The following is a 25,799-nucleotide window of genomic DNA, read 5'->3' as shown; positions in this document are numbered from 1 at the left end:
AACATCCACCTGTGGCAGAGAATTCCGCAGATGAACAACTCTCTGGGTGAAAACGTTTTTCCTCATCTCAGTCCTAAATGGCATACCCCTTATTCTTAAACTGTGACCCCTGGTTCTGGACTCCCTGAACATGGAGAACATTTTTCCGACATGTAGCCAGTCCAATCCCTTATGAATTTTATATGTTTCTATAAGATCTCCTCTCATCCTTCGAAACTCCAGTGAATACAAGCCCAGTCGACCCATACAAGCCCAGTCGACCCATCATTTGTCAGTTCCGCCATCCCGGGAATTAGTCTGGTGAACCTACGCCTCACTTCCTCAATACCAAGAATGAAGCATAGTTTCAAGATAAGGGGAAACTGCAGAAGCTTGCGAAAATAGAAAATGCTGGAAATGCTGAGCAGATCAGGTGAGAAGATAAACGTTTAAGGTCAAAGATCCTTTCTAGTATTTTCTGTTTTAGGTTTCAAGGTAAAGAGTTGGTCATTTCAAACAGGTGCAGAAAAAATAAATAGTAGAAAACAGCAACTTGGTCATATGCATTAGAACTGGTTTACTGATAGATGGCAGAGGATTGTGGTGTTGGGACAATATTCAGGCTGGAGATTTGTGAGTTCAACAGGAATCAGTGCTGGGACCTCTATTGTTTGTAATATATAGAGATTTGTGACATCACCTTCTCCCTTGAATGTCGCTCTGATCCCTATAAGTGGCTGACAGGCCAGGAGAGGCCAATTCCCAGCAATTCCCACTAATGGTTGCCTTGCTAACAGTCTGTCTCGTCCATTCCTTCTTTGTTGTTTCATAGTATGTGGTAAATGTATGGTTTAGTGTTCTTTAGCTTGTTTTATGCGGGGGGTGGGGGTGTTGGGGAAAACGTTTTAAATCTCTTACCTCGACAGAGATGCGATTTTCTTTCCATATCGTATCTCCGTCCGCACTGCATCGTGGAGCTGGCAGCATCTGCTGGAGATCAACTTCAGGAGCTCCAACCGCAAGAGTCTGCAGGCCTTAACATTGCGGAGCTCGAGGTCTCAGGTTAGAGACCAACTTCGGGAGTTCCAAACTGCAGGAGCTTCGATCACCCCGACGCGGGGGCTTCGATCACCCCGACGCGGGGGCTTCGATCGCCAGCTGCGGGAGCTTCGATCGCCCCGACTGTGGATGGTACAACTGCCCAGACCACGGGAGAATAAAGAGGGAAGAAGATTGCCTTTATTGCCTTCCATCGCAGTGAGGAAAGTGGAGAATCCGCTGTAGTGGATGTTTATATTACCTTTTATGTAGCTGTGTGCTTGTTGTTTTTTTTAGTATGGCTGTTTGGTAAATCGAATATCACTGTACCTTAATTGGTACACGTGACAACAAAAGACCTTTGAACCTTTGAACAGCTGTGTTTAATTAGCTAATATTGATTGGCCACTTGAATCTTGTCAGCCTACTCTCCATAAAACCTAGACATTTTAGCCAGTCTAGGTGAAGGTAGAAGGAAGTGAGACAAAGTGGGATGCCTCCATCCAAGTTGTTTCCCCCCTGTCGCAGGTTTGAAGAAGACAGCCACAAAGACAGATCAGAGACCACCAGCGACACTGTGTGGTCAAGACTTCAGGGAAAGAAGCCATAGACAACCAGTGCCTCCAGCTGAGACTATGACTGAGTGGCCGGGGCACGCCTGAGATGCCAGATACAACGAGAGATTGTGCTTACATACACACAGAGGTAAAGACTGGTTGCCAGGATAATCCAGAGACAGGCAGCATCGCCTCTTCAAGCCCAAAGCTCAGCTGCCAGGAAGAAGCCTGTGCCATCATTGCAGGAAGAAGCCCACGATCGCCATGCCTTCTCCTTCAAAGACTAAGCAGCTGGGACCTTCGAAGACTAAGCCCAAGATTCGCACATGCGCTCTGACGGCAGGGGACGGCGCACCTATGTGGTTCTGGACTTTCTCACCACTTTAAATAAAATAAATTGTGTGAGTTCACCCTACAGTGAGTGTCGGTGTGGTCACTGCCAAAACATGGTGTCAGCCCCTGATGCCACAATATATGTAAATTACTTTGACTTAAATGTAGATATGTTGGTTGGTAAGTTTGCAAATGACAATAAGATTGACGAGGTTGTGGACTGTGAGCAAGGCTGTCAAAGTATACAGCGGGATATAGATCAGCTCTAGAAATGGCCGTTGAAATGGCAGATGGAGTGTAATCCAAGCAAGTATGAGGTGTAAAATGTAAGTGGAAAATATGCAAATAATAACACGACCCTTAGCAGCATTGATGTACAGAGGGATCTTGGAATCTGAACCCGAAACTACCTGAAAGTGGCAACATGAGTAGATACCGTGGGAAAGAAGGCTTCCCTTCATTGGTTGGGGCATTGAGGATTAGAGTCAGGAAGTCATGATGCAGTTTTATAGGATGTTGGTTAGTCCGTATTTGGAGTATTGTGTGCAGTTCTGGTTGTCCCATTGCAGGAAGGATGCGGAAGCTTTGGAAAGGGTGCAGAGGAGGTTTACTGGAATGTTACTTGGATTAGGAGGTATTGGTCACTGGAAGGGGTTGGACGGACGTGGATTTTTTTTGAGGTTGAGGAGGGATCTGACAGAATTATGAGAGCCATAGGTAGAATGAACAATTAGAAAACAAATTCCAGGATGGAAATATCAAATATTAGAGGGCATAGCTTTAAGGTGACAGGTGCAATGTTTAAAGGAGATTTTCAAGTCAAATTTATTTTTATATGGATGGTGGGGAATTGCTTGAATGTGTTGTTGCCAGGGGTGGTGGTGGAGGCAGATACGATAGTAGCATTTAAGAGACTGTTGGGCTAGGCACATGGATATGCAGGGAATGGAGAGATATGGAATATGTACATACAGTTAAGAGTTAGTCTTGGCATCATGTTCAGCATGGATGATATAATTTGAAAGCTTGTTCCCTTACTATACTCTTCTTTGTATTTTGCATGTTGTAGATAGCACACACTGTAGCCACAGTGTGCCAGGATGGAGGGAATGAATGTTAAAGTGATTGATTGATTAGCCCATTTCTGAAGTTGTTGAACTTCTTGCATGCCATTGGAGGTGGAGAGTGTTCCATTATGTCAGGGGTAATGGGGAGAAGGTAGAAGAATGGGTTTGGAGGAGAGAGTTAGATCAGCCATGATTGAATGGTGGAGTAGACATGATGGGCTGAATAGCTTCATTCCACTCCGATCACTTATTATATGCCTTAATGGGCATTGTAGATAATGGAAAGATCATGTGGCGAGCCACTTACCATAGGATACCCAAACTCTGACCTGATCCATAACTTGGAAATAATGAAAATTAGTTTGCTAAGAAATTGAAGTTACTTGTTTATTTTCAATACAAGGATTAAAGTTAATCTTAACTCAATGAATTGTAACAACTACAATATATTTCAAGTTTTCACAATATAATCTCAATACGGTTAATTTTCAGCAAATTTATTGACTCAGACAGCACAGATTTTTATAAATGACAAAGATACTTCATCATAAAATTATATGAACCAAAAATGTGATTGTGTTTATCACTAGACATAATGCCACAAGAGATCTGTGTTCTCTTGTAAATGATTCCTCTTCACGGTTGGCTGAAAAAATAAAAGCATGTAAGTATTTATAGTTGTAACTATTATTCATGTGAAGATTGTTAATTAATGTGAACTATTTGGAAAAAACTGTTAGAAATTCAAATGAATCCATTACAATTTTTGTAGCAATGCAGGTGAAGAAAATAATAAATTCGGGGAGCATAGTATTGGACAAATCACAGAGCATAGTATTGGACAAATCACAGACTGGTGATGTTAGCCTCCACATTGCTCCAATGCACTGTATAAAAGCCAAAGCTTTCTTGAGCCACGTTCAACACTGAAGCTTAAGCGCCCAGATGTGGGTGAGAACTGCCAGTGCCACCTTGACGGCATGCTTGCTGCTCATAGAGCACTGACTGAAAAAGCAACAGAGAAATGAAACCAATTCAAACAGATGTTACCTGAGCTGGGGAAGATGGCCCATAGACCTAAGCAATGGGTTCATCAGGGCTGGTTTGATGAGAACAATAATGAGCTAATCAAACTTTGGACAAAAAGAACGATGTCTGTGTTATGTCACAGAGTGATGTTAACTCTGAATTAATGAGAGATCGCTTCAAACACCTACAGAGCAAAGTTCAGAAAGAACTCCGCAAAATACAAGACAATTATAGGGGTCACAAGACAGATGAGGTCCAGAACAATGTTGACTTGAGCAATTCAAATGAGAATTGCAGATTGTTAAAAGCTGTTTATTAGACTCACAAAGTTCAGCATCACCACACCTTTCCTGTAATGGCACCACTTTGCTCAAAGACAAAGGAAACACCATTGATTGTTGGATAGAGCATTTCTCCAACCTCTTCAACAGGCCTTCTGCTGTTGATCCTGCAGCCTTGGTTATGATACCAAAGAAGCTGACTCACGATGATCTTAACCTACTGCCAACTCTGGATGAAGCCAAGAAAGCAATTAGCCAATCCAACTTTGGTAAGGCATTGGGAATGGATGGTATTCCTGCTGAATTCTTCAAAATATGAGATCCAGGCAGAGCCAGGAAACCAAATACAGACTTGGTTTAATAGCTGGAAAGACAAGTGGTGGTGGAAGTTGTTTTTGAACTGGAGGCCTGTGATATGTGGTATGCCACAGTTATCGATGATGTTTGTCATCTATATCAAAGTTACCCGGACGTGGCACTGACAGGCAAGAAGCCGCAGCAAAGAAGTTGAAGCCAAAAAAAAGAATGGAAACAAGGCCGAAACGCCAATAAACGGAAAGAGTCCGAACACAAAACGCCTACTAACCTACTATTCCGGAACATGGTCAATTAACTGGTGGCATTATTTCCCTGTCCTAACGGCCTTTGTTTTAGCCAGTGATTACATCCATTCCATCCCTCCCTCTCAAAGATGTGGGATTTCAATTTGAGCACACTTGTTTGAATAGATGCAAGCGGCATGTACAGAGTCTCTTCTGGGCGCGCAATACACGAAGCTGATGAAATGAGACAACTGTCACACCAAAGATAGACACAAAATGCTGGAGTAACTCAGCTGAACAGGCAGCATCTCTGGAGAGAAGGAATGAGTGGCGTTTCGGGTTGAGAACTTTCAGACGCACTCTGAAGAATGGTCTCGGCACGAAATGTCACCCATTCCTTCTCTCAGATATGCTGCCTGTTTTGTGCGTGGGAGCTTGGGTGCGTTCCGCAAGCACCGAGACGGTAATAAATAAAACATCTGTCCCCGCAGCCGGGGTGGGTGTCAAAGTCCGGGGGCCGGAGGGGGGGGAAATCACCCTGGTGTAGAGGCTGGGGTCCGATGGCGGTGCATCACGGTCAATGACTGGGACGCTCCCGCGGGTGGAGGGAGGAGAGAGAGAAGGGAGAGAGGGGAATCACCCTGGTGTGGGGGTTCAATGGTGGTGCATCGCGGTCAGTGACTGGGACACTCCCGCGGGTGGAGACGGGAGGGAGAGAGAAGGGGGGACAGGAGGGGAAGAGGAGAGAGAAGAGGGGGGGAGAGAGAAGGGGGAGATGGGAGTGTGGGGTTCATTTTCCCACATAAGCCATAGGTGACTGGGCAATCTGAACCCAAGCACCAAGTTGAAAGCGGCCGAAGGTGTGCATTCCTCGGGACAGCCCCCACTCTCCCACGGCCACCCTCCGTGGGCTGAGGGTCAGATGGAGCGGAAGTTTGGGACAATGTTCATCCCTTCACAGTGATGTGATGGACGCGGGGGTCTGGACCAATCGCTGACAAGTCCCGCACCCGGCAACGTCATGTCCGTTATTGGACTTTTCTGTTGAGCGACAGTCGGTCCTTTGGCTTGTAGGCGACGCCGCCTTTCGGGTAGGTGGCGTTTCGACAGAGCAGCCATTCGGTAAATTTGCTATTAGGTGACGCAGCTTTTTGGTTCATTGGCTTTTAGGCATCCCGCCCTTTCTGTTAGTTTGCATTTAGGCATCCTATCCTTTCGGTTAGTAGGCGATTCGTGTTCGGACTCTTTCGGTTTATTGGCATTTCGGCCTCGTTTCCATTCGGTCCTTTGGCTTCGACTTCTTTGCTTCGGCCTCTCGTCCGTCAGCGCCACGGCCGCACATGATATCCAAAATGTGGATGAAAATGTACAAAGCATGATTAGTAAATTTGCAGGTGACACAAAAATAGGTGGCATCACAGAAGAATCAAAAATTACAGTGGAATCTTGAGCAGTTGGGCAAGTGAAATGAGGAATGCAAATAGAGATTAATTCAGATAAATGTGAGTCAAGACTGTTTATTGTCATGTGTCCGAGATAGCAGAATGAAATTTTTACTTTCAGCAGCACAACAGAATAAGTAAAGATCATACAATACAATCAATACAATACAATCAGTTTTATTCGTCACATTGCACATAAAGTGCAAGTGAAATGAATTTGTCAGCAGCGGTACAATAATAAAGAATACACAATACACAATAAAAATTTAACACAAACATCCACCACAGCATTCATCACTGTGGTGGAAGGCACAAAATTTGGCCAGTCCTCCTCCATTTCCCCCCGTGGTCGGGACCAGAGTCGGTCCAGGATCATCTCTTCCCCACCGGACACCGCAGCTTTAGGTTGGTGTAGGCCGCAGGCCGGCGGTCGATGATTTAAAGTCCCCGCCGCAGCCAGAAGCACCGCAGACCGATGGTAAGTCCACGCCGGGTCCGCGGTAGAAGTAGGCCGCGGGCCGGCGGTGGAAGCTCCTTCTACTACCGGGTCCCCAACGGGTCTGTAGACGCCACGTCAGCTGGAGCTTCAGGTTGCCGGCTGCCACGGGCCAGCGAAACGGAGCGCTCCCCTCCAGCGAGCCCCAGCGAGGGCTCACCCGCTCCACACCGAGAGCCCGCGCTGCGCCCGCCGCTGAAGCCCCGGGCGCATCTCCAGGAAAGGCCGCGCCGATCCTTGTTGTTAGGCCACGGGGGAGGCGACCTGGAAAAAGTCGCCTCTCCATGGAGGAGACAACCAAAGCGGTTCCCCCCCTTACCCCCCCAGACCACCCCTACACGACACACAGAGAAACATTAAAGATATACATTAACACATACCAAAAAAATAAAAACAATTACACTGTAAACAATATAATAAGTGAGAGAAAAAAAGTTCAGTGTATGTATGTATATACATACATACATATATTTATATCCACACGCATGCACGCACACATAAAAAACAGACAATAATAGTGCAAAAAGACAACAAAAAAACAAAGCTCCCAAGTTTATGTAGTTCAGAGCTTATAGGAAATTGTATTGTTTTATAGCCTAATGGCTGTAGGGAAGAAGCTGTTTCTGAACCTGCACGTTACGGTTTTCAGGCTCCTGTATATTCTTCCTAATGGCATAGGTGAAATGGGTGTGTGGCCAGGATGGTGTGGGTCCTTACTGTTGTCTGCCTTTTTGAGGCCAGCGATTCTTGTAGATGCCCTCGATGGTGGGGAGGTTAGTACCAATGATGGACTGGGCAGTGTTCACCATTCTTTTTTTTGTTGTTGTTGCAATCTTCTGTGTTCCTGGGTGTTTAAGTTGCCAAACCAGGCCATGATGCAACCGGTCAATATGCTTTCTACTGTGTACGTGTAGAAGTTCAAGAGATTATTCATTGACATCGTAAATCTCCTCCGTCTTCTTAGGAAGTAGAGGTGTTGATGGACTTACTTTATGATTGCATCAATGTGCTGGGTCCAGGACTGTCTTAAGAGATATGTGGACCCAGGAATTTGAAGCTTTTGACTCTCTCCACCACTGTCCCATCGATGAAGACAGGCCTGTGGACCAGGTATATCATCAGGTCCAGACCCTTTCCGAGGGCCAAATGATGTGAATATTATTTCCCCCTGGTTACAATAATACAAAATTGGGATGTACTTAATTCAATAGGTGGTTTTGATGGTCTTGGACTATCAGTAGATGTTACATGGTCAACTGGATGGTCAGTGGATGTTTCAGTGACATCTTGTCAATTTGCAAACAAAATCTCTTTAATGGCTTAATGTGGAAACAAAGAACTGCAGATGCTGGTTAATGCATAAAAGAACATAAAGTGCTGCAGTAATTCAGCTTCTTTGGAGAACATGGATGGGTGACATTTCTTGTTGAGAAGAAGTCTGAAGAAGGGTATCCACCTGAAACAGCACCTATCCATGTTCTCTAGAGATGCTGCCTGACCTTCTGAGTTACTCCAGCACTTTGTGTCCTCTTTAATGGCTTCTTGCTGTAAACATGAAGCTTGCATACTTGGAGACAATGGTGCCTTATTACTGTGGGGAGGTCACATATTAATGCATTTTTTTCAAGAATTATGCTTGTTTGAACTTAATAATATTTATTCTTCATTGTTTGTACACAATGCATGTCCATGAATTAGGCATTCATAATGCAGGGAGGTCTATATTCTGAGTGTAACAAAATAATTTCAGTATTCCCAACGCACCAAAGGAAGCGACAAGGTTAATGTTGTTAATGATTCATTGATGAGGCGCTCTTTTTAAAAAATTACTGAAAAACTAATGTAAAACAAATCTTTTGAAATTGTAATAATTTGTTATTTTCACTTTGGAAATAATTGTTGTGAAAGTATTTTGATGTTTCTAAAATTTTCTCAGTGTGGAAATTTCCATCATGTGAAAAATTATCAGTATCTTAGAACTTTTTTATTTGAAGCCTTGTACTTTATCATTTTTATTCCATGTTAAAATCATAGTTATATTCTTGCTTGTACCTATATTAGATGAAACAGAAAGAGATGAAACACGGCGACTTTATGGTGAAAATGCTGAAAATATTGAGGTAGGTATTACTTCAAAATGAGTTGAATAGCAATGGAACGTGGGATATTCTGGTGCTTTATAACAAGTGCTTTTAAACCAGATACCAAATATTCTTCCTCATCTTTGCAGAGTTGGAGAACCACTCAAACTTGGTTTTCTCTTTATTTCTTGCATCTCCTCTATTTAATCTGGCTCCATGTCCTCCAGAGATGCTGCCTGCCCGCTGAGTTACTCAATATTTTGTGTTATTTCTCTGTCGTTTTACTGGGTTTACACCACACAATGGAATTTTTCTTTTCATTCTCCAAGAATGGATTTATTAAAAAGAGATACAACTTGGAAAAAGGCCTTTCGGCTCACCAAGTCACGGCGACCCGTGATCACCTCATGCACTAGCACCATCCTACACACTCGGGACAATTTACAATTACGCTGACGTCAATTAAACTACAAACCTGTATGTCTTTGGAGTGTGGGAGGAAACTGGAACACCCGGAGAAAACCCTTGTGCTCTCAGGAAGAACATACAAACTCCATATAGACAACATCTGTAATCAGGATCGAACCCGGGTCTCAGGAACTCTAAGGCAGCAACTATGTGCTACTATGCCGCCCTATTATTCTGTTCCCTTATTTTGGTGTCACTGTTCTCTTTCCTCTGCATCTCAACGGAGCCTTCCACGTTCTATAAGTTATGAATGAGATTTGTTTTTACTTGCACATGTAATCTGATATGGTTGTATATAGTTTAGTAAAACAGGAGTAGGAATGTTTTGCCAAACTAATGGAATCATGACTGAAAGTTTATTAATGTCTCTACTTGTTTTCTCTTAGACAATTCTTAGTTTGAGAATGATTTGCTTCCACTCAGGATTTATGAGTTCTGAGGTAGCTAATGAAGCTCTGTGTAGGAAATGTAGTTTATTTCTCAGAAAGGGCAAGGAAAGGCTGACAAAACAGGCAGATGGCGAAATTGTGAGGTGGTCCACTCTTTCTGTTGCTTCAAAAGAGCTTCTGTATATGCTCAATACATGGCCATGAGATACTCAATATCATCCTAATGTTCTTTCGCTTCTCTGAGAAATCCTGGCCCAGAGGTGTCAAGGAGTCAGTGGGAATTTTGTGCTTTTTCAACGAAGCTTTTAACACATGCTTAAATCTTTTCATAAGATCATTTGATAGGATCAGAATTGGGCCATTCGGCCCTTCTAATCTACTCCACCATTCAATCATGGCTGATCTATCTCTCCTAACCACATTGAATAGTGCTTGAATAACAGCCTTGCTGACAACATCAGCAAGACCAAGGAGCTGATTGTTGACTTCAGGAAGGAAAAGCTGAGGATCCATGAATCTGCCTTCATTTACTTAACGGCAGAGGAGAGAGTCAATAGTTTCAAGTTCCTTGGCTTGAATATCTCTGAGAACTGTCCTGTCTCTGAGACCCCTTCCACCCCTGCAACGGACTGTTCCAGCTGCTACGGTCAGGCAAACGCCTCCGTTGCCATGCTGTGAGAACGGAGAGGTTGAGAAGGAGTTTCTTCCCAGAGGCCATTCGGACTGCAAACTCCTATCTCACCAGGGACTAACTTTACTGATCCTTTTTCCCTCCGCCCACAATATTTAATATGTAAAAGAATATGTGATTCTGTTTGTAGTTTGTTTGGTCGTTTGACTTGACTTGTATATCCTCCAGACCCGACGTCCTCCAGACCCGACGTCGGACATCCATCACCCCGGCGAGCGGGCCTGAACATCAGGCTGCCCGTAGCGGCGACAGCGGGGGGCTCGGGAGCCCCTCGACCATGGGAGGACAAGAGAGGAGGATAACTGAATTGTGGAGCCTTCCCTCACAGTGGAAGGCTCCACAGACATCCCCACACTTTGATCCCGCTGTGTGGGGATGTCTGTGTTAAAGTATCGTGTTCTGTGCTCTATTATTCATATGGTGGTATGGCGACCACACATTTCACTGTACCAATTGGTACAGGTGACAAATAAATGTATCTTGTTTCTTGTATATGGATGTACGCTCCCTTCTCTCTCCTCTCTTTGTGCCATTCCACAGGTAATATGTTTGCAAGAATGTGGTTTTGTGCAGCGTGTTTCTATAAAGGAACCTTGTTTATTAGCTATTCAGCTTGTAGGTTGATTCAAAACTCAACAGTTAGTTAAAATTGTTCTGAGAGATATGATATGTTTTTCTAGTGTTTCATGTGTTTTGATTGATAGAGGGTCACTAACTTAAGCTGACAGGATCAGTTGATCTCTCATTTTTCATTTCACTGAATTTAAGTCAACAATAGACAGTAAAATCAAAAGAGAACAAATTGATCATGTCAGATTTCAGTTAAAACACAAGCATCTCCTTGATTATCTCCTAGTTGTTGCAAATGGAACTTGTAATTGGTTAGTAAAATTCTATTCTACATAATTGACATTAAATATAAGATTTGCTACTGTCATTTTGAACCTGAATTATATGACAATTACGTCTGAGTTTGATACACTATTTACATATACCAAAGCAAAAGCTTTGGATAAAGCTATAACAAATAGTTTTGCTTATATTTTGATAGTATAGAGTTCATTTATATTATTTACAGTTTCCTATTTGTAATTCTACTCTAGCGAATAATAATGGCTTTTGAAGAACTTCGCATTCAGGCTGAAAATACAAGATTAGAAATTATATTTAAGCGTAAGTATCTGTCTCATTATTAAATGCTAATATTATTAATAAATATATTTTTTTCATGCATAACTATTATTATCCAAATAATGCACACAGGTCAGGTAAGACAATTGACCTGTCAGATCAAATATTGTACTTTGTTTATTATTATCAATTTTATTTGGTTCCATAATCTTGTACGAGTTTGCCTCACTCTCTCCTCAGACCCACTGAAATTCTATGCTCTTAGGTTGTCTAATCCTAAACTGTGGAAGTTGGCTCCTTCAACATCTTCCCCTTTCTTTTCCATACTCTTAACTTGTTCCTTAAAACATCATTTTGAGATAAAAAGAAAAGCGGAAAGTAAGGTTTGGAATATGGGAAGTTAATATTTTATTGACAGCGAGCAATTGTAGCCAAAGATGAATTTCTATCATCAGGTCTGTCCGAAATGTGAAACAACCTATTTTGAAGGAGATATGAAGAAGGGTAATATGAATTAAATTGCATAATTTGAAAGTTAAGGGGTTGTATGGGAGGGGTTCAGTAATAGAGTTACCTTAGAGCAATACAAGATTGATAATGCAAAATTGGGTTGTTAATATTTGTTGTTTGGATACCATCAGTTCCCTTAAACTTCCAAACTGGGACATGTAAAACACATTTATAGGATGAATTATGCTGGATCCCATCTTGATGAGGGCATTGCTGCATAATCTCTGATCACCAACCACAACAAGCAATATAAGCAGACCATAATGTCAGTAAACAATTTGGAATGCAATGGGTTTTTTTGGGGGAGGACTGGAAGCAAGAAAAAACTAGGACAAATTGGGGCTGGCAACAATTGACCTCGGGCAGGCAGGTTCCTTAATAGGCTGATTGTTGGCTAGGGACAGTGTGATCCCAAGAGGCTGATTGTTGGCCAAGGACAATGTGATCCCAAGAGGGATATATTGTTGTGAACTATGGAGCTGGTTAACTGACTTTTAATGGGGGAAGAGGAGTGAATCTAGGTGGGGGGGATTGAATGTGAAGTGCTGTTCCTCCAATTTGCATGTGGCCTCACTCTAGAAATGAAGGAGGCCCAAAACAGAGAGATTAGTACAGGAATGGGAAGTGGAGGTGAAATGCTTCGCAATCGGGAGATCCAGTAGGCCTTGACCGACTCTCTAACGGCACTATACACTCATCAGATCTCTCTTATCAAAAATATTATCTTTGCTACACTCATTCCTCTTGCTACTTTCTCCGGAATTTCAAATTACTTTTATTTTAATCTCTCGAATTCTGACTAACGGTCTCTGACCTGAAAATATTAACTCTGTTTTTCTTTCCATAGATTCTGCGTGATTTGATCAAATAGCACGGAAACAGGAGTTTTTTTGTCAACTTGCCCATGCCAACCAAGATGCCCTACCTACTCTAGTTTCACTTGCCCACATTTATCCCACATCCCTCTAAATCTTTTCTATCCATGTACCTGTCCAAATGTTTTTAGAATATTCGTACCTGTCTCAACCATCTTCCCTGGCAGCTTGCTTGTTCTGTACACACCACACTCTGTGTGAAAAGGTTGACAGCTCGGGTTCTTTTTCAATCTTTCACCTCTCATCTTAAACCTTTGTTTTCTGGTTCTTGATACTCCTACTCTGGGTAAAAGACAGTGCATTCACCCCACATTCATGATTTTATACACCACAAAGATCACCCCTCAGTCTCCTGCACTCCAATGAATAAAGTATGAGCCTGCCCAACTTCTCCCGATAGCCCAGGCCTTCAATTCCTGTCAACATCTTTGTAAACCTTCTCTGCACTCTTTCCAGCTTAATGACATCCTTCGTATTGCAGGGTGCACAAAACTGAATACTACTAAAGCAGCCTCACCATTGCATTATTTTGCCATTATTACCACGTGTCACAACTTCACTTTAATGCGACCATCCATTTCAAGCTAGATGATATTGTCTGAGTGTTTAGGCTAATATTTCTTGTATTCCTTTTCTAAGAAATCAAGTGACAAATGATCCTGTTTTGTTGCAGTAAAGGAAGAAATTGAACAAAGAGAACAGCTTAAGAATAAATATCAACAGCAACTGAATGATAAAGAGAATGAGGTATTTTACTATGCACAATAAACTTTAAAAGGAATTTGTTTCTATCCACAACTTAAGAAGAAAGCTTGATTTGGATTACATTGAGTACATTTTAAGTCTAATAAATCAGAATGATTTATCATGGAGTGAGAATTGGGAAAACTCAGGGAATGTGTCTTGAATCCACTCTGGTGATCACCCATTCAATTTAATTAATAAATGATAACTAATTACTCTTCCGAAAAGGTCACCTCAAAGTCCCTTAAATAATTAAATTCCAGATGCTACGATATTCCTTCCACCAAAATGAGTACTCTTCCTGATCTTTAGACTATTGTTTATGATGAAAGTTTATATTAGTGTAGAATTGTTTCTTTTTTTGTTGTTTTGTTTAGTGCCTCATTATAAACCTTGTGTTAACCTTTTCTTGCAATTTTGTATTTTATATATATATCTATCTATCTATCTATCTAGATATCTATCTATCTATCTAGATATCTATCTATCTATCTAGATATCTATCTATCTATCTAGATATCTATCTATCTATCTATCTATCTATCTATCTATCTAGCTATCTATCTATCTATCTAGATATCTATCTATCTATCTAGATATCTATCTATCTATCTATCTATCTATCTATCTATCTATCTATCTATCTATCTATCTATCTATCTATCTATCTATCTAGATATCTATCTATCTATCTATCTAGATATCTATCTATCTATCTAGATATCTATCTATCTATCTAGATATCTATCTATCTATCTAGATATCTATCTATCTAGATATCTATCTATCTATCTAGATATCTATCTGTCTATCTAGATATCTATCTGTCTATCTAGATATCTATCTGTCTATCTAGATATCTAGATATCTATCTAGATAGATAGATATCTATCTATATAGATAGATAGATAGATAGATATCTATCTATCTATCTAGATAGATATCTATCTATCTATCTATCTAGATAGATAGATATCTATCTAGATAGATATCTATCTAGATAGCTATCTATCTAGATAGATAGATAGATAGATAGATAGATAGATAGATAGATAGATAGATAGATAGATAGATAGATAGATAGATAGATATCTAGATAGATAGATAGATAGATAGATAGATAGATAGATAGATAGATATCTAGATAGATAGATAGATAGATAGATAGATAGATAGATAGATAGATAGATATCTAGATAGATAGATAGATAGATAGATAGATAGATATCTATCTAGATAGATAGATAGATATCTAGATAGATATCTATCTAGATAGATAGATAGATATCTATCTAGATAGATAGATAGATAGATAGATAGATAGATAGATAGATATCTATCTAGATAGATAGATATCTAGCTAGATAGATAGATAGATAGATATCTATCTAGATAGATAGATAGATAGATAGATATCTAGATAGATAGATAGATATCTATCTAGATAGATAGATAGATAGATAGATAGATAGATAGATAGATAGATATAGATAGATAGATAGATAGATAGATAGATAGATAGATAGATAGATAGATATCTAGATAGATAGATAGATATCTAGATAGATATATATATCTAGATATATATATATATCTATATATATATATATCTATCTATCTAAAGTGCTAGAATTTCAATGTTTTGGAATAATTTTAAACTGATATTGTTTGCCAAACCTTTCAAAGTATTTAAAAGTGAAAAGTTTCAAAAGAATACATGTAAAATCTACTTTCATGTTAGGTATTGTATATTGATATATCTTTACTCAATTATGCACAATAATTAACGTTCTCCCACAAAATCTCTGAATTACACGCCATTTTAGTGGACAAACATCTATCTTCTATCAATATACTTTTAAAACTCTGATCTTGGGTCTGCATACATTTGTGTGTATTTGTGTGTTTTTCTGTGATTCACATCTCCTCGAAAACATGACGCGCTAACGGTGCCATTTTTACATATCCCAATAGAGGTTTACCTCATGATCTCGAACATTTGATCATTGTTTTCCGAGTTTTTAATTAAAATAGTTCACAAATCTGAGATTTTTTAAAGCGCTAACGAGCTGATGACATCACAATGGCTCTGCTCTTCGCGGCCAGCTGCGCAGAGTTTTCAATGCACAGCCTGCTGGGCACTGTTTTCCACGAGCTGCGAGTTACGTTAAACCCCCCCCCCACAGACTCTCAGTGAGATTTGTTGCCTCCTGCTCAGAGTTGACTCGCACTTGGCCGAGGGCATCCCCCCCACTCCCCTCTCCCTCCCCCCCCCCCTCCCCCTCTCCCCCCCTCCCATCCTTTCCCCCATTCTCCCTCTCTCTCCCCCCCCTCTCCCCCTCCCCCTCTCCCCTCTCTAACGTGACATGTTTACATATTCTGATAGAGATTTACGCCATGATGCCAAAAATCGCTTCATCTGAAAATATGATGCATAATTTCCAGAGTTATTTATGAAAATGTTCACGTGTGTAGAAACGTGGAGCAAATAACTGCTTTTTCCCTGTGCTTAGCCCTGCTCGCAACATTGTTGCCATCCAAGTACACTGAGTTCTGCCTGCCCTAGCAAGTGCAAATGCGTTTTTTTTTAAGTTTAAAAATGAGGGAGGCTGAATAAGGCAAAATGAGCTGCCCCTGCGCAGTTGTCGGCTATGGGTGAGTGCTGGAATAAAGGGGAACGGCTTGCGTTGGGGGACCAGGCCTCCCGTGTGACAGGGCCTAGTTGGTCTAGTAATAACTAAAGGAGTTAATGCCCACTGTAGTAAGTAATAGTAAATTACAGCTCATCATGTTATGTTGTGTTATCAGGTTGTATTATGAGAGCTGAAAGCCTTCAATGATACACAGTATCTTAGTATTATATCTTGATGAGCCATAGTGCAGTAAAATGCAATGACATCAAGTCGCAACTCATGTAAAAAAAAAATGGGTTGTATAAAAGCAGCTCATGTTTCACTCACTTCCTTCAACACTTGTTTAACAAGTAATAGAGAAGAAGTTAAATATTAATTAGCTCTAATATTTGTCTAGCGACTTCATTTTGTGCAGTCATATTGTAGATTCTCTTTTCATTATTTTATCCAGGCACTCTGTTAGTTCAGCTTTATTAAAGTCATGATTGGCTGGAAATACATTTGAGCCTTTGAGTGGAACCAATTCTTACCTGTTTCTATGGCCACTTAAACAGAGTTTGTCTTTTTGGGTGGTATTTTGGCAGTGCTCTGGGAAGCCTGTTGTAAGTAATCTAGGTCTCAGAAGCTTATGGGGGAATAGGGATCACTGATGCTATGTAGATCATGAGTCTTGTGTTAGGTGTGAGGTCAAGATCTTCTGACATCCTTTTCCTCAATTGACAAATGTCTTTCTTGGGAACATAATGGTGAAATTCATCATTGATGGATTTCTTCACCAAGAGATAGTTCCAAAGATCTGTGGTTCATGTTTCCCATCATTAACCTTTATTGTTGGAGGGCAGCTTGGAAGAGGATTTTAGTCATGTGGGTGTTGAATGTAAGACCCATCCTCCTACATGCTTTGGTTAATGAGCTTGTGAGCATGTACAAACATGAGAATTATGTGCACATTCCAAGTTAGCTACTGAGCTTCAGCTGATCTTGGTACTGATATGTTGTTGTGCCATTGGCATTCTATGTGGCAGAGAGAAAGAAAACACCTGTGTAGTTACCACAGTTAGATTTACCATATCATTAATACCTAAATCATAACGTACACACATCAGGTTTCTACCAGGCTTAAGCTGGAGAAGTGTGCTCACTTTTGTGTAAAGATTCAGAGGTTCTCTTTTTGAAGAAAGTTCTCTTTTTGAGGAAGCACGTTTTCTCACAGAGAGAGGTGAGTCTGTGGAATTCTCTGCCTCAGAGGGCGATGGAGGCAGGTTCCCTGGATGCTTTCCAGAGAGAGCTAGATAGGGCTCTTAAAAATAGCAGAGTCAGGGGATATGGGGAGAAGGCAGGAACGGGGTACTGATTGGGGATGATCAGCCATGATCACATTGAATGGTGGTGCTGGCTCGAAGGGCCGAATGGCCTACTCCTGCGCCCATTGTCTATTGTCTATCTATTGACTATTAAAGTAATTAAATTGTGCATTTTTCTGCCAGAAACCATCAGATGTTCAATGCAGCAGCCTCAAAGTTGGGCATGTTCAGCACTGTTTGTCTGTCAATTTGCTCATAGTTTTTAACAGTTTTGAATTTAGACTGAAACTGATATGGAAGCTATGTTCTGTCATGTAGCAAGCGTTCACTTGGGCTCATACAGAGGCTTGTATTATCAGTGCATTTATTCTCCATTTCTCAATTGCAGGTCTATGTCATCCATTGAAATATAAATAATCTCAGTGTCGAAACTAGTGGTAATAGATATAAACAAAGGTGATAGTCTTGGTTCGTTTCCACCTTGACGCATCTCTTCATTAGTAGAAAGGTCTCATTGTTGGTATTTGAAGTGGTAAAGGTACAAGGATGAATTTTGCATAAAGAAGACTATAAATTGCAGGCTGAGATGGAAGTAATATGAGGACAAGTGAATTGGGTAAGTATCCTAATACAATAAGTATCCTAATAACAGTTTATAACTGTTCATTCCAAGGTACAGCAATTCCAACAGCAGTATAAACAAAAAGATACTGAGCTTCATGAAACATGGATTAATCTGCAGGAGTCCAAAACCAAAAATGATCGGCTAGAGGAAGCAAATAGTAAGCAACTTTACATATTTTGGTCAATCTAAAATTAATTTCTGAATTAATTCTGTTTATGCAATGAATAAGCTAAAGAAATAAGAGACGCAATTGGAATTCTGTAAATCTATGAAATTCAGAACATTCCTGTTGCCCAAAGTTTAGAGGAATTACAGTGCATTCAGAATATTCAGACCCCTTCACTTTTTCCACATTTAGTAACGTTACAGCCTTATTTTAAAATTGATTAGATTTTTTTTTATCATCAATCTACACACAATACTTCATAATATAAAAGTGAAAACAGGCGTTTAGAAATTTTAGCAAATTACAAAGAAATAACTGAAATATCATATTTACATAAGTATTCAGACCCTTTCCTATGATACTCAAAATTGAGCTTCGGTGCATCCTGATTCCATTGATTATCCTTGAGATGTTTCTACAACTTGATTGGAGTCAACAAGTGATAAATTAAATTGATTGTACATGTTTTGGAAAAGCACACACCTGGCTATGTAAGGTCCCGCAGTTGACAGTGCATGTCAGAGCAAAACCAAGCCATGAAAATGAAGGAATTGTCCATAGACTTCTGGGTCAAGATTGTGATGACACAGATCTAGGGAAAGGTATAAAACAATTTCTGCAGCATTGCGAAGAGCACAGTGGCCTCTGACATTCTTAAATGGAAGAACTTTAAAACCACCAGGACTCTTCATAGACCTGGCTGCCCGGCCAAACAGCAATTGGGGGAGAAGGGCCTTGGTCAGGGAGGTGACCAAGAACCCCAATGGTCAGAGCTCAGGACTTCTTCTGTGGAGATGGGAGAAACTTCCGGAAGGACAATTATATCTGCAGCACTCCACCAAACAGGTCTTTATGGTAGAGTGGTCGGACGGAAGCCACTCCTCAGTAAAAGGCAATATCCACCACTTTCTGCAGCCTCTTATGTTATTGGCATTCGTTATCCAACTAGGCCATGCAAATCAGTCAATATCTGCTCTTAAGACAGTGGAATTGATTGTAGACTTTAGGAGAGCTCCCCCTCCCCTCATCGCACTCACCATCAACAACACCACAGTCACATCTGTGGCGTATTTTAAGTTCCTGGGAACCATCATCTCCGAGGACCTTAAGTGGGGGGCTACCATCGGCTCCACAGTCAAAAAGGCACAACAGAGGATGTACTTCCTGCAGCAGCTGAGGAAGCACAATCTGCCACAGGCAGGTCCAATTCTACACGGCCTTCGTACAGTCTGTTCCCACCTTCTCCATCATGGTCTGGTTTGGCTCAGCCACCAAGCACGACACCTGGAGGCTGCAGCGAATCATCCAATCAGCAGAGAAGGTTATTGGCTGCAACCTTCTCTCCAATAATGAACGCAAGGGCCAGGAAGCGAGCGCGCAAGATTATCTCTGACCTGTCTCACCCAGGCCACAAACTCTTTGAATCACTTCCCTCTGGAGGACGACTCCAGACTGTCAAAGCTGCCACAGCTAGACATAAAAACAGTTTTTATCCACGAGTAGTTGCTTTACACAACAGCCAAAAATCTGTAGCCTCCCTTTGATCTGGTATTTTGTTGGTTCACATGCTTGATCAATGGTGTTTTATCATTAATGTTTTATTATTATTATTATTATTATTATTAATGTTTAGTGTTTTTTGAGTAATTTGTAACTGTGACTGTATGTCATGTTGTTACTTGTGGGCGGAGCACCAAGGCAAATTCCTTGTATGTGAATACTTGGCCAATAGTCTTACTTACTTACTTAAACTTACTTACTTATATGATCTCTGCTGTACTCTTGCAGAAATTTGAGAATATTCAGCACCATGCCAAATCTCAAACTTCTAAGACAGAAATTCATACTTGTAGAAAGATATTTATGAAATGTAATTTTATATTGTCATAGTTTTTATTCATTTTTCATTTATCAAATTACTTTAAAAGGACACTTCAGTGAAAACCTTCAAGAGTTGAATGCCAAGGAAAGAAACTTGACAACAGAATTAGACAAAACAAAGGACTTGTTAAGCAAAAGAGAGGTATGAATTATTACTATCAATATAGAAAGATTGCTTGCAAAGTTGTGTTATGTAACTGGGGAAATGGTTGTCGGATAAATATCATCAAGGGACGTCTAAAATTGAACTGAATCTACACAGGGAAGATCTTCCTTTGTAAAGGGGAGTTCACTGACTACATCAAGTTGCTGTTTTGATAATGGAAGCCAGCTTTAAAATGTGCTTCTAGAGTTTGGGTCATCTAGGTATTATAGCCTTACTCAGGAACATATTTATGAGTTGATTTTGAAATTACAAATAGATACATTTGATAAAATTAAGAATGACTGGGAAAGAGAACTCTAAATTTCTCTTAGAGAAATGGGAGAGGATTCTTCAATTAGTTAATACTTCCTCAATGTGTGTAATACACGCTTTGATACAATTCAAGGTGGTTCACAGAGTTCATATGTCAAAAGATAAGTTAGCTTGTTTTATGGTCATATAAATCCTACCTGTGACAGATGTAACTCTGAAGTGGCCTCACTGACCCATATGTTTTGGTCCTGCCCACTTTTGGAAAAATATTTGAAATAAATCTTTGATACTATTTCTGTAGTTTTAGGTATTGATTTACAACCTCATCCTATTACTGCAATTTTTGGGCTACCAATGTTAGATTCTATTCATTTGTCCCGTTCCGCCCATCGGCTGATTGCTTTTACCACATTAATTGCCAGAAGATCTATTTTATTTAAATGGAAAGACTAACCCTCCGACCACACTCCATTGGTACTCTGAAACGATATCATGTTTAAATTTAGAAAAAATCAGGAGTGACATTGTTGAACCCTTGGTTAAATTTGACAGGACTTGGGGAAGATTTATTCAACATTTCACACAACATAAATTGTCCCCTCTCCAACCGTTATAAAAATTATTTTACCTTTATACGGTGGAACGGACTTGACGACAAACAGGAACTTAAATTGTTGAAATTCTTTGCAGCCCAGATTCTGTTTTGCTTTTTTTTTCTAGTTTAGGGGGGGAGGGTTTGTTTTTTCCTTTCTCTTTTTTTTCTTTTTTTTCTTTTTATCTTTTTGTTTTTTTTATATATGTTTTCTTTTAAACATTTAACTATATTTACATGGAGACCAGGAGGTCTATATTCAATGTGTATTTTGACATTGGACTCATATTTAGGTTATACCTATTATTAATGTAATCCTGATCCCTATGTATCAATATCATTGTTATGTTTATGTTTATTCTTTTTGTTGTTATTTTTGTTTTTGAAAAAAAAGCTAATAAAAAGATTTTAAAAGAGGAAAGGAATATACTTGAGAGAGTAGATTTTAACAGCACCCGTTTTTAACTGTTATTTTAAAGACATATTAATAGATAGTATTTATTTCACTTTCACATGGTGGGATTCATCTCACAGTGTGCAGTATCATAATCAACAGATAATGCAACCTAATTTTTAGTATTTTGTTAAGTTATTAGAATAGACTTTGTGTAAATATTTTCCTATCTGCATAGACAGTAGTCTTGCTGTTGCTGCTCTCAGCCTCCATATCAATACACCCATACTGCATTAGGTCAGCAGATCACAAAAAAAGCAAATGCCATTGCACGCCACTTGTTTTACTTGATCCAATTCATCAGAGGCCGTACCCAATGTGCAGATGAGATTTTTGTCCGAGTCCATGTTTCTCTCTTCCAGCTCATCAATTACCACCGTATTTTTCCCATACAAGAGGTACAACATCTGTACTCTTATCTCTTCCATTCCCACCATCCAGGGCTCAAACGCTATGAGGTGAAGTAGATATTTACTTGTACTTCTTCCAATTTTGTGCACTACATGCAAGGTGTTCTTCCCTAGATTGATGAGATGGAGATTTTGCATCCTTTTGTTTTACAGAATTCCACTTTTCATTTGGCATGAATGGTCCTGAGTTTCCAGTAGCTTATCCCTTTAAATATCCATCCCTTTCCCACTCTTACCTTGTCATCTTTGGGCTCACACTGTTCCAACAAAGCTTAATGTAAGCTCAAAGAACAGCATCCCAACGTGTATTTAATGCTAACCAGTTTTGATGAAAGATCATCAACCTGTAACGTTAACCTGTAATTTTTAATTCTTCAAAAATAATACATGATTTCCTAAATATTCCTATCATTCTTTTTTTTTAATTTTCCTAACATTGGACTGTTCTGTATCTCATAATTGCAACATTGTATCTTTTTCCTCCTCTACCTTAATTTAACTCCCTCAATTTACATATCCTGCCGACAGACCAGCTGCAATTAACAAGCCTTCATTGCACTCTCCCAGTAAGCATTACATCCGTCTACTTTATACATACTCTCAGAGTCTCTTTGGTTCTCACTACTCTTTCCCATCTCTACAATTTAAAATGTTGATTTCTGTCTTTGTTTTAGTTCTGATGCGACATCATCATTAGTGTTAATTGCGGATTTCCCTCTATTCCTCAAGCTTATATTAGACTTTAGTGGAGTCGTAAAGGCTAAAAATGCAGAGGTCAGAGTGGGACTGGGATGGAGAATTAAAGTGTTGGATACTGCCTAACCTGCTGAGTATTTCCAGCATTTCCTTTTTTATTTCAGCTTTCTAGTTTCTACAGATACTTGGTTTTCAATAAAGGACCATACGTTTAAATCATTATGCACCATTCCTTGACTACATGTGTAGAATTTTAGACATTTGATCAAGAATAAATCTGTACCGCTATCCTATAATATAATGGCTGATTGTCAACTGTACCGGCTTTCTTGCCTAAACCCATAAAACTTTATCCTAAAACATATCTCAAGACATAAAGGCCGTGTCCTGAATGTTATAAATAGCCTGAGCATCTAGACCCCTTGAGGATAGAGAATCCAAAATACCCACAACCCAGAAAAAAACAGATTCTCCTAATTTCAATCCTCAATCTTTCATCGACACTGTCCAGGTAGGAAAAAAAACAGCTTTCCGACTTCTATTTTGATAGTTACTCTTGGAATCGTTTATTTTTCACTAAAATCAATATGCATCCTTCTGTACTGCAATGAGTGTACCCAGATCCCCAATCTCTAATTTCCTTTGTGCGAGGAATCAATGTAAGGAAAAATACTGTACCAAGGCAAGTAATATAATTATCCTTAGGTACAGTGACTACAACTGCACATGGATTGTAATTAGCCAATATATTGGGGGGGAAAAATCCTTTGGTACCCTACTATTAATGACAGCCTGGTATGACATCTATTGGGACAATGGATACAAAATATTTGTTCACTATTTCAGCCATTTCCCTTATTCTCCTTGATAATTTATCTTACCACTGTTTTTAAAGAGTTAGTATTTACTTTTGTTGCATGTTTGCTTTTTATATATTTATGTAACTCTTATTATATTTTATATTTTTGATGGTTCACTGGCATTTTTTAGCTTCCCTTTTTTTCTACATTTTTTGATCATGGTACTCTATGCCAGGACCCTGTGCCATGAATTACCCAACTCATCCACGTGCCTAATATCCTATCACTTGACCTGAATACATGTCTTTGCAGTTAGTCCAAGACCAACTTCACAATCAGTCTGCGGATGGGTCTCGACCCAAAACGGCACCCATTCCTTCTCACCAGAGATGCTACCTGTCCCACTGAGTTACTCCATCATTTTGTGTCCATCTTCAGTGTAATCCAGCATCTGCAGTTCCTTCCTTCACAATCATCCTGTTGCCTTTAATCCTTAATTAGGAACCTGATTTCCCCCGTGCCTCCACCACAAGGAACAAATGTCTTGTGTTTGAAAGAAAATGGACACCAGTCACTTCACCATCATTAAACAAAATTATCATTGGTTTTTTGCATTACCTCAAACTTGTTTGTTCACTTACTACTGTATATCTAAATTGTTACTGAACATAAGGTGTGGTTATTGCCATCTGTGTCTCAAACTCTAGCTAATTCATCTTGCTGATGAATCACAATATCTACAGCTCAGAGTCCAGCTCAGTAATTCTTCACCAAATTTCTTCAAGGTGAAGACATTTGCTATAAAATAGATTAAGGTTCAAAATGTATTTGGCACATGCACCAATGAACCTACAGTGAAGTGAATTGTAGCCATACAATTAAAAAGAACACACAATACACAATAGAATGAACATAAACATCCACCACAACATTCTTCACTGTGATGGAAGGCAATACAGTTCAGTCAGTCTTCCTACGCTGAAGATTTCATTGTTTTTTTAAGTTTAATGAACTATTGAATTATATTTAATTGTAATTTACAATGAAATTCACATTACTTGCTTGACTCGCAGTTTACACTACCACCCAGCTTTGTGTCATCTGCAAACTTTGAGATGTCACCTTTAATTCCCTCGTCTAAATCGTTAATATATATTGTAAATCTCTTTGCCCTGAACAGATTTCTCAAAAGTCTCTTGAAGAAGAATTAGGAAATTTAAAGACGGTTATCATTCAGGTTACTAAAGAAAAGGAAAGCAAAATTGAAGAATTTGATAAAGTTGCATCAAGTAGTGCATTAGAAATTGATGAACTTAGAAAAATGGTAAAACATTTGGAAGAATCTTTCAGAACAGAACAGCAAAGGTAACAAAAAATATTCAAAACTACTTCATATTTTTCTACTAAGTAGATGCCTGAGGTGCAAAATATACAAGAAATGTATGTTGCTGATTGAAAGTAGTAAATTATTTCATAAAAGTCATTATTTACTATTTGATAGATATCAAACTTGTCTACCAAATATACATTTGTCTACATCAAAAACTAATATCTTAAGTGTGAGGTTATGAATAGGCTTAATAATATATTTGCTATAAACTCAATTGTCTCAGTATTTTTTCAACAGATCAAAGCAGGTCCAAGAATCTTTACAGATTTCTTCTTCAGAGTTGGAAAAAAGGACTACAATACTAGGTGATTATAAAATATCTGAAATATTTACTTGGGTGGATTGAAAATATTTATTGCCCCTTAAACATTTGGTCTGGTTATTCGGAACAGTTATTTCCTATATACACTACAATTGTCTCGGTAACCAGCTGGAATTGTAGTGAATATAAATTCTCTGTTTGATGGGAATTTCATTCAGATTCTAATTGTTGTAGATTAGCACCTATATTAACATGTTTAAATGACATGTTTAAAGTAACATCCAGTAACTTATCATCAGATGAATATGGTTAAAGATGCAGGTGTAGGCCATTCGGCCCATTGGAGTCAGCACCATCATTCAATATGATCATCTAAAATCAGTACCCCGTTCCTGTTTTTTCCCTATATCCCTTGATCCCTTTAGACCTAAGAGCTAAATCTAACTCCCTCTTGAAAACATCCAGTGAATTGGCCTCCACAGCCTTCTGTGGCAGAGAATTCCACAGATTCACAA

General features: G+C 39.5%; 1 protein-coding gene across 2 annotated transcripts in view; it reads left to right on the top strand.

Annotated features, from left to right (window-relative positions):
- Positions 1 to 2,778: 2,778 nt before the first annotated feature.
- The window catches only part of sycp1 (synaptonemal complex protein 1), a 70,882-nt gene continuing 47,861 nt past the window's right edge, over positions 2,779 to 25,799 (top strand). For both annotated transcript variants that reach the window (XM_055654807.1, XM_055654806.1), the window contains exons 1-8: positions 2,779 to 3,638; positions 8,826 to 8,884; positions 11,497 to 11,566; positions 13,583 to 13,656; positions 18,264 to 18,372; positions 20,310 to 20,404; positions 24,813 to 24,997; positions 25,260 to 25,327. In XM_055654807.1, coding sequence (XP_055510782.1) covers positions 11,506 to 11,566; positions 13,583 to 13,656; positions 18,264 to 18,372; positions 20,310 to 20,404; positions 24,813 to 24,997; positions 25,260 to 25,327 — 592 coding nt within the window. In that variant the 5' untranslated portion in view covers positions 2,779 to 3,638; positions 8,826 to 8,884; positions 11,497 to 11,505. The remainder of the gene's footprint in view (positions 3,639 to 8,825; positions 8,885 to 11,496; positions 11,567 to 13,582; positions 13,657 to 18,263; positions 18,373 to 20,309; positions 20,405 to 24,812; positions 24,998 to 25,259; positions 25,328 to 25,799) is intronic.

The sequence above is a fragment of the Leucoraja erinacea genome, chromosome 24, assembly GCF_028641065.1.
Source record: "Leucoraja erinacea ecotype New England chromosome 24, Leri_hhj_1, whole genome shotgun sequence".
NCBI classification, from domain to species: Eukaryota; Metazoa; Chordata; class Chondrichthyes; order Rajiformes; family Rajidae; genus Leucoraja; species Leucoraja erinaceus.
Note: the sequence above shows the minus strand (reverse complement) of the source record. Positions and strands in the feature narration are given on the sequence as shown.